At 61.7% G+C, this 10,135-nt stretch overlaps 1 protein-coding gene across 1 annotated transcript; it reads right to left on the bottom strand.

The window, feature by feature from the left end:
• Positions 1–657: 657 nt before the first annotated feature.
• LOC308232671 (voltage-dependent calcium channel gamma-8 subunit-like) lies at positions 658–6,062 on the bottom strand (the record flags this gene model as incomplete). The annotated part of the gene is made up of 5 exons (XM_080639904.1): positions 5,849–6,062; positions 3,752–3,835; positions 2,241–2,381; positions 958–1,325; positions 658–771 (listed from the first exon to the last, which is right to left on the bottom strand). The coding sequence occupies exons 1-5, from the start codon at positions 6,000–6,002 to the stop codon at positions 658–660; spliced, it is 861 nt and encodes a 286-aa protein (XP_080496030.1). The 5' UTR covers positions 6,003–6,062.
• Between the last annotated feature and the right edge of the window lie 4,073 nt (positions 6,063–10,135).

Below are 10,135 nucleotides of genomic sequence, written 5' to 3' on the forward strand. Positions count from 1 at the left end.
ATGCTGGGGTGTCCCAATGGCTGCAGGGGGGTCCCAATGGGTCCCTATGGATGCTGGGGGTCCCTATGGATGCTGAGGGTCCCTATGGATGCTGGGGGTCCCTATGGATGCTGAGGGTCCCTATGGATGCTGGGGGTCCCTATGGATGTTGGGGGTCCCAATGGGTCCCATTGGATGCTGGGGGTCCCAATGGGTCCCTATGGATGCTGGGGGTCCCAATGGGTCCCATTGGATGCTGGGGGTCCCAATGGGTCCCTATGGATGCTGGGGTTCCCAATGGGTCCCATTGGATGCTGGGGATCCCTATGGATGCTGGGGGTCCCAATGGGTCCCTATGGATGCTGGGGTTCCCAATGAGTCCCTATGGATGCTGGGGGTCCCAATGGGTCCCATTGGATGCTGGGGTTCCCAATGGCTGCAGGGGGTTCCCAATGGGTCCCTATGGATGCTGGGGGTCCCTATGGATGCTGGGGGTCCCAATGGGTCCCTATGGATGCTGGGGGTCCCTATGGATGCTGGGGGTCCCTATGGATGCTGGGGGTCCCAACGGATACTGGAGGTGCCCCAATGGTTCCCAATGGGCGCTGGGGGTTCCCAACAGGTCCCTACGGGCTCTGGGCTCTTCCATTGCCCTCTTGGGGGGGGGGGGGGGGCCCCTTACACGGGGGTCGTTTTCCGGTTGAGGGTGCTGGTCCCGGACACGCTCTCGGGGCCTCCCCCCCCCGTTCCCCCCCCCGGCCCGGGTGGTTCCTTCCCGAACGCGTTGTGGAGCTGCAGGAAGGGGGGGCCGGGGGTGCCGGGCGGGGGGGGGGGCGCCGATGACGTCACCGCCCCCCCCCCTTCCCTGCTCAGCGTGTACATGGAGATGTCCCCGGGGGGGGCGGGGGGGGCGGCGGCGGCCCCTCCCCCCCCTCCTCTTTCCCCTCCCCCCCCCCCTCCCCCCCCTCCTCCTTTGGCCGTGGGGGGCGGGGGGGGTGGGGGCGGGGGTGGGGGCGGGGCGGCGCCGGGGTCGCTGGAGCGGGAGCTGGAGCGGGAGCGGCGGCGGGGGCGGGGCCTGGCGCCGGGGGGCGGGGCTCGGGGCGGGGGGGGCGGGGGGGGTCCCGGGGCGGGCCCCGGGCCGGCGCCACGTGACTTGCGGTGCCGCTCGATGTAGAGGTTGACGGCGAGGACGCCGATGGCCTCGGCCAGGATGAACGAGAGGCCCCCGAAGTAGAAGGACCACCCGTAGGAGTAATGGCGGCGGCGCGGCTCCTCCCGGCGAGGGCCCGGCTCCCCCCCGGCGTTGGAGGAGATGTAGACGATGACGCCGATGATGTTGCTGAGGCCTTTTTTTTGGGGGGGGGGGGAGGGAGGGAGGGGAGGGGAATGGGGGATATGGGGTATGGGGGGTATTGGGTATGGGGTATGGGGTATAGGGGGTATGGGGTATGGGATATGGGGTATGGGGTATAGGGGGTATGGGGTATGGGGTATGGGATATGGGGTATAGGGGGTATGGGATATGGGGTATGGGGTATGGGGGGTATGGGGTATGGGGTATGGGATATGGGGTATAGGGCGTATGGGATATGGGGTATGGGGTATGGGGGGTATGGGGTATGGGGTATAGGGGGTATGGGATATGGGGTATGGGGTATGGGGTATGGGGTATGGGGTATAGGGCGTATGGGATATGGGGTATGGGGTATGGGGGGTATGGGGTATAGGGGGTATGGGATATGGGGTATGGGGTATAGGGGGTATGGGGTATGGGGTATAGGGGGTATGGGGTATAGGGCGTATGGGATATGGGGTATGGGGTATGGGGGGTATGGGGTATGGGGTATAGGGGGTATGGGGTATAGGGGATGGAGGATGGGGGATATGGGGTATGGGGTATGGGATGTGGGGATAGAGGATGGGGATGGGATGGGATCCCCTCTACAAACCCCTCCACACGCACATCCCCATAGACACCGCAGGACCCTCCCAAATGCAGTCATCGCCCCCATTGCCCCCCATTACCTCCATTACCTCCATTGCCCCCCATCACCCCCATTCCCCCCATTACCCCCATTCTCCCCATTACCTCCATTGCCCCCCATTACCCCCATCACCCCCATTGCCCCCATTCCCTCCATTGCCCCCCATTGCCCCCCATTGCCCCCATTGCCCCCCATTGCCCCCATTCTCACCATCACCCCCATTGCCCCCCATTGCCCCCCCATCGCCCCCATCGCCCCCATTGCCCCATCACCCACCTGCAGCCACAAAGAGGATGCCAGCCCCCAGCACGAGGCTGGTCCGGGCCCCCCGCATGCGGCTGGCGGCCACGCAGACCCCCCCCAGCAGCAGCAGCGCCGCGCTCAGGATCGGGAAGATGCTGGAGGCTCGCACCACCCCTGCGGGAGACAGCCAATGGGAGCCCGCCCTGCCGGCGCCGGCCAATCGGAGCGCAGCGGGTCGCGGAGCCCCAGCCAATGGGAGATGCGCCATGGGCGGCCAGTCGGAGCGTGGGGATAGGGCGGGGAGCGGCAGCCAATGGGAGCCCGCGGGGATGGCGGCCAATCGGAGGGCAGGAATGGCGTGGGGCTCAGGTAGCCACAGAGGTTGGGCGGTGCTCAAGGAGGTGGCCAATCAGAGCATGCTAAGGGGAGGGTATCAGGTAGCCTGGGCCAATGGGAGGCCCAGGGCTGGTGGCCAATCAGAGCCTGGGAGCCCCATAGGTATCCACCAGCCCCCAGCCAATCAGAGGACAGTGTCTTTGAGGGTGGGACCCAATGGGAGGCCCAGGGCCTGGTGGCCAATCAGAGCCTGGGAGCCCCGCAGGGATCCATCAGCCCCCAGCCAATCAGAGGCCAGTGTCTTTGAGGGTGGGACCCAGTGAGGAGAAGAAAGGAGGCCTGTGGCCAGGAGCCAATCAGAGCGTGGGGGATCCTGTGCGCCTGGGACCGGCAACCAATGGGAAGGAAGGATTTCTGAAGGGGGTAGCAGCCGCCAATCAGAGCACAGGGTCTCCAGGCTCACTGGTGCTGCCAGCCAATAGGGGCACGGGGCGAGCCCAATCAGAACCGGGCACGTGCTCACTGAGACCCTCAGCCAATCAGCAGCGCAGGTTGCCTGAGCAGCGCAGCCAATCAGAGCGCGGCGCCCCCCTCCGCTGCCGGCAGCCAATCAGGAGGCAGAACCCGGGCACTGTTGCTAGGGGAGGGGCGTTGCCACGGAGCCGCTGTTGCCATGGGAGCCGCGTGGCTGCGGCGGTTGCCATGGCGACAGCGGGGCAGCGCCGGGATGCTGACGGCGCCGTTGCCATGGCGACAGCGCAGCGGTTGCCATGGCGATGGCGGGATAACGCCGGGGCGTTGCTGGGGTGATGCCAAAGCGGTTGCCGGGGTGATGGGGGGGGGGGGGTTGGTTGCCATGGTGACAGGGAGGCGGTTGCTCAGGTGATGCTTGGGTGATGGGGGGGTCATTGCCATGGCGGTGGGGGGGGTGATGCTTGGCGCGGTTGCCATGGTGACAGCGGGGTGATGCTGGCGCGGTTGCCATGGTGACAGCGGGGTGATGGGGGGGCCGTTGCTGGGGTGATGCTGGAGTAACGGGGGGGGTCATTGCCATGGCGGTGGGGGGGTGATGCTTGGCGCGGTTGCCATGGTGACAGCGGGGTGATGCTGGCGCGGTTGCCATGGTGACAGTGGGGTGATGCTTGGCGCGGTTGCCGTGGTGACAGCGGGGTGATGCTGGCGCGGTTGCCATGGTGACGGCGACTCACGGAGCAGGTACTCGGCGCTGTCGTGGTCGTACTCCATGTCCTCAGGGAAGTGGTTGATCTTCAGGCAGAGCCCCCGCTTGAGGCCTATAGGGACGGGGGGACATCGGGATACGGGGATGTTGGGATATGGGGACACCAGGGGGATGCCATGGAGCTGGGGACATCACAAGGATGGGGATGAGGACACCAGGGGCCACCTCCGGCTGTGCAAGACCCAGCAAGCCCTGACAGTGGCGCAGCGTCCCCAGGGATGCCCCCAATGCTGCCCCAATGCCCCAATCATGCCCCTAATGCTGCCCCCAGTGCCCCAATGCTGCCCTCAATGCCCCAATGATGTTCCCAATGCCCCAATGCTGCCTCCGATGCCCGAATGATGCTCCAATGATGCCCCCGTTGATGCCCCCAATGTCCCAATGATGCCCCCAATACCCCAGTGATGCCCCCATTGATACCCCCGATGACCCAATGATGCCCTCAATACCCCAGTGATGCCCCCATTGATGCCCCCAATGCTGCCCCCATTGATACCCCCAATGTCCCAGTGATGCCCCCAATGTCCCAATGCTTCCCCCAATGCTGCCCCCAATGTCCCAATGCTGCCCCCATTGATGCCCCCAATGTCCCAATGCTGCCCCCATTGATGCCCCCAATGTCCCAGTGCTGCCCCCATTGATGCCCCCAATGCTGCCCCCATTGATACTCCCAATGTTCCATTGATGCCCCCAATGTCCCATTGATGCCCCCAATGTCCCAATGATGCCCCCATTGATGCCCCCAATGTCCCATTGATGCCCCCAATGTCCCAATGATGCCCCCAATGTCCCAATGCTGCCCCCATTGATGCCCCCAATGTCCCAATGCTGCCCCCAATGTCCCAATGCTGCCCCCAGTGTCCCAATGATGCCCCCAATGTCCCAATGATGCCCCCAATGTCCCAATGCTGCCCCCATTGATGCCCCCAATGTCCCATTGATGCCCTCAATGTCCCAATGATGCCCCCAATGTCCCAATGCTGCCCCCATTGATGCCCCCAATGTCCCAATGCTGCCCCCAATGTCCCAATGCTGCCCCTAATGTCCCAATGCTGCCCCCATTGATGCCCCCAATGTCCCAATGCTGCCCCCATTGATGCCCCCAATGCTGCCCCCATTGATACCCCCAATGTCCCATTGATACCCCCAATGTCCCAATGCTGCCCCCATTGATGCCCCCAATGCTGCCCCCATTGATACCCCCAATGTCCCACTGATACCCCCAATGTCCCAATGCTGCCCCCATTAATGCCCCCAATGCTGCCCCCATTGATACCCCCAATGTCCCATTGATGCCCCCAATGTCCCAATGCTGCCCCCATTGATGCCCCCAATGTCCCATTGATGCCCCCAATGTCCCAATGATGCCCCCAATGTCCCAATGGTGCCCCCATTGATGCCCCCAATGTCCCAATGATGCCCCCAATGTCCCAATGATGCCCCCAATGTCCCAATGCTGCCCCCATTGATGCCCCCAATGTCCCAATGCTGCCCCCAATGTCCCAGTGCTGCCCCCAATGTCCCAATGCTGCCCCCATTGATGCCACCAATGTCCCATTGATGCCCCCAATGTCCAATGCTGCCCCCATTGATGCCCCCAATGCTGCCCCCATTGATGCCCCCAATGTCCCATTGATGCCCCCAATGTCCCATTGATGCCCCCAATGTCCCAATGCTGCCCCCATTGATGCCCCCAATGTCCCATTGATGCCCCCAATGTCCCAATGATGCCCCCAATGTCCCAATGCTGCCCCCATTGATGCCCCCAATGTCCCAGTGCTGCCCCCAATGTCCCAATGCTGCCCCCATTGATGCCCCCAATGTCCCATTGATGCCCCCAATGTCCAATGCTGCCCCCATTGATGCCCCCAATGCTGCCCCCATTGATGCCCCCAATGTCCAATGATGCCCCCAATGTCCCAATGCTGCCCCCATTGATGCCCCCAATGTCCCAATGATGCCCCCAATGTCCCAATGATGCCCCCATTGATGCCCCCAATGGTGCCCCCATTGATGCCCCCAACGCCCCCAGCGCCGCCCCCCGGATGCCCGCGGTGCCGCGCACCCTCGAGGCAGCAGACCCTCCATAGCCCGGAATGGGTCATCCCCCCCGGGTCGCGCCGGTCGCGCTGCCCCGCGTCGTCGCCGGAGGCGTTGCTGGTGTTGCAGACGAAGGCGCGGGCGTAGAGCCAGTAATCGGTGCCGATGGCGATGGTCATGAGGCCGAAGGCCGCGAAGGCGCCCACGGCCGTGAGCAGCGCCTGGAAGCCCCTCTCGCACCAGAGCGGGCCCCCCCCATCCCAGCGCTTGAGCGCGTCCAGCCTGGAGCGGAGCCCGCCCGGCCCCGCGCCGCCCGCGGAGCCCGAGCCCCAGAGCCCCGCCAGCGGGGGGGGGGGATTGAGGGAGGGGGGGGGGGGAAGGATGGGGAAGGGGGGGGCAAAGGATGGGGATGGGGGGGGCAAAGGATGGGGATGGGGGGGAATCAAGGACGGGGATGGGGGGGGCAAAGGATGGGGATGGGGGGGGCAAAGGATGGGGATGGGGGGGGCAAAGGATGGGGATGGGGGGGCAAAGGATGGGGATGGGGGGGGCAAAGGATGGGGATGGGGGGAATCAAGGACGGGGATGGGGGGGGCAAAGGATGGGGATGGGGGGGAATCAAGGACGGGGATGGGGGGAGCAAAGGATGGGGATGGGGGGGCAAAGGATGGGGATGGGGGGGCAAAGGATGGGGATGGGGGGGCAAAGGGTGGGGATGGGGGGGCAAAGGATGGGGATGGGGGGGAATCAAGGACGGGGATGGGGGGGGCAAAGGATGGGGATGGGGGGGCAAAGGATGGGGATGGGGGGGAATCAAGGACGGGGATGGGGGGGCAAAGGATGGGGATGGGGGGGCAAAGGATGGGGATGAGGGGGGCAAAGGATGGGGATGGGGGGGGCAAAGGATGGGGATGGGGGGGGCAAAGGATGGGGATGAGGGCCTAAAGGATGGGGATGAGGGCCTAAAGGATGGGGGGATCAAAGGATGGGGATGGGGGGGATCAAAGGATGGGGATGGGGGGGGCAAAGGATGGGGATGGGGGGATCAAAGGATGGGGATGGGGGGTCCTAAAGGATGGGGATGGGGGGGGGTGTGAAGAGATAGGACCCTAAAGGATGAGTGGGGAGGGGGCTATGGGGGACCCCAAGGATGGGGCCCTAAAGGATGGGGGGCCCCTCGTAATGAGTGCGTGGGGGTCCCAGGTAATGGAGGGGGGGGGGGTTAAAGGGGGAGCCCAGGTGAGGGCTGTGGGGTGCAGGGGGACCCCCAAGCGTTGGGGGGGGGTGATGGGGGTGATGATGCCCCTTACCCTATGGGGGGGGGGCCTTTGGCTCCGCCCCCTGCACCCCCAAAGCACCCTCAGGGGCCTGGGGGGGGGGGGTGGGGAGATGAGGCCATGGGGGGGAACACGCTTAGGACACGCTTAGGACACGCTTGGGCTTCACACGTGACGGCGGCTCCTCCGTGACGCCTGCGGGGACAGAACAGGGCCTTGCACGGGGGCCCTGCCCCCCCCCCATGTGCTGCCCCCCCCCCCCCCTTCACGTGTGCTGAGTCACGGCCGCGCCACACGTGGGTGCCTGCACCCGCAGCCACCTGGACACGGCCCCCCCTGCACACGCGTGTGCGTAGCGTGTGCATGGATGTAACAGCGGGTACATGGAGGTGATAGCGTGTGCATGGATGTAACAGCGGGTACATGGAGGTGATAGCGTGTGCATGGATGTAACAGCGTGTGCATGGGTGTAACAGCGGGTACATGGAGGTGATAGTGTGTACACGTATGTAACAGTGTGTACATGGATATAATAGCATGTATGGATGTGATAGCGTGTACATGGGTGCAACAGAGTGCGCATGGATGCGATAACGTGCACATGGATACAATAACGTGTACATGGATGTAACAGGGGGTACATGGCTGTGACAGGGGGTACATGGATGTAACGGGGGTACATGGCTGTAACAGGGGGTACATGGCTGTAACGGGTGTACATGGCTGTAACAGGGTGTACATGGCTGTAACAGGGTGTACATGGCTGTAACGGGGGTACATGGATGTAACAGGGGGTACATGGCTGTGACAGGGGGTACATGGCTGTAACAGGGTGTACATGGCTGTAACGGGGTGTACATGGCTGTAACGGGGGTACATGGATGTAACAGGGGGTACATGGCTGTGACAGGGGGTACATGGCTGTAACAGGGTGTACATGGCTGTAACAGGGTGTACATGGCTGTAACAGGGTGTACATGGATGTAACAGGGGGTACATGGCTGTGACAGGGTGTACATGGCTGTAACAGGGGGTACATGGATGTAACAGGGGGTACATGGATGTAACGGGGTGTACATGGATGTAACAGGGGGTACATGGATGTAACGGGGGGTACATGGATGTAATGGGGTGTACATGGCTGTAACAGGGGGTACATGGATGTAACAGGGGGTACATGGATGTAACGGGGTGTACATGCATGTAACAGGGGGTACATGGCTGTAACAGGGGGTACATGGCTGTAACGGGGGGTACATGGCTGTAACGGGGGGTACATGGATGTAACAGGGGGTACATGGCTGTAACAGGGGGTACATGGATGTAACGGGGGTACATGGCTGTGACAGGGGGTACATGGCTGTAACAGGGGGTACATGGCTGTAACAGGGTGTACATGGCTGTAACAGGGGGTACATGGATGTAACGGGGGGTACATGGATGTAACGGGGGGTACATGGATGTAACAGGGGGTACATGGCTGTAACAGGGGGTACATGGATGTAACCGGGTGTACATGGCTGTAACGGGGGGTACATGGATGTAACAGGGGGTACATGGATGTAACCGGGTGTACATGGCTGTAACGGGGGGTACATGGATGTAACAGGGGGTACATGGCTGTAACAGGGGGTACATGGCTGTAACAGGGGGTACATGGATGTAACGGGGGTACATGGATGTAACAGGGGGTACATGGCTGTAACAGGGTGTACATGGCTGTAACAGGGGGTACATGGATGTAACGGGGGTACATGGCTGTAACAGGGGGTACATGGCTGTAACAGGGGGTACATGGATGTAACGGGGGTACATGGATGTAACAGGGGGTACATGGCTGTAACAGGGTGTACATGGCTGTAACAGAGGGTACATGGCTGTAACAGGGTGTACATGGCTGTAACAGGGTGTACATGGCTGTAACAGGGGGTACATGGATGTAACGGGGGGTACATGGATGTAACGGGGGGTACATGGCTGTAACAGGGGGTACATGGCTGTAACAGGGGGTACATGGCTGTAACAGGGGGTACATGGATGTAACGGGGGTACATGGCTGTAACAGGGGGTACATGGCTGTAACAGGGGGTACATGGATGTAACGGGGGATACATGGATGTAACGGGGGGTACATGGCTGTAACGGGGTGTACATGGCTGTAACAGGGGGTACATAGCTGTAACGGGGTGTACATGGCTGTAACAGGGGGTACATGGCTGTAACAGGGGGTACATGGCTGTAACAGGGGGTACATGGCTGTAACGGGGGGTACATGGATGTAACGGGGGGTACATGGCTGTAACGGGGGGTACATGGATGTAACGGGGGGTACATGGATGTAACGGGGGGTACATGGCTGTAACAGGGGGTACATGGATGTAACGGGGGGTACATGGCTGTAACGGGGGGTACATGGATGTAATGGGGTGTACATGGCTGTAACAGGGGGTACATGGATGTAACAGGGGGTACATGGATGTAACGGGGTGTACATGGATGTAACGGGGTGTACATGGCTGTAACAGGGGGTACATGGCTGTAACGGGGGGTACATGGCTGTAACAGGGGGTACATGGATGTAATGGGGGGTACATGGCTGTAACAGGGGGTACATGGCTGTAACAGGGGGTACATGGATGTAACGGGGTGTACATGGCTGTAACAGGGGGTACATGGATGTAATGGGGGGTACATGGCTGTAACAGGGGGTACATGGCTGTAACAGGGGGTACATGGATGTAACGGGGTGTACATGGCTGTAACAGGGGGTACATGGATGTAACAGGGGGTACATGGATGTAATGGGGGGTACATGGCTGTAACAGGGGGTACATGGATGTAATGGGGTGTACATGGATGTAACAGGGGGTACATGGATGTAACAGGGGGTACATGGATGTAATGGGGTGTACATGGATGTAACAGGGGGTACATGGATGTAACAGGGGGTACATGGATGTAACAGGGGGTACATGGATGTAACGGGGTGTACATGGATGTAACGGGGGGTACATGGCTGTAACGGGGGGTACATG

The sequence above is a fragment of the Psittacula echo genome, assembly GCF_963264785.1.
Source record: "Psittacula echo genome assembly, contig: SCAFFOLD_141, whole genome shotgun sequence".
In the NCBI taxonomy this organism is placed as follows: Eukaryota; Metazoa; Chordata; class Aves; order Psittaciformes; family Psittacidae; genus Psittacula; species Psittacula echo.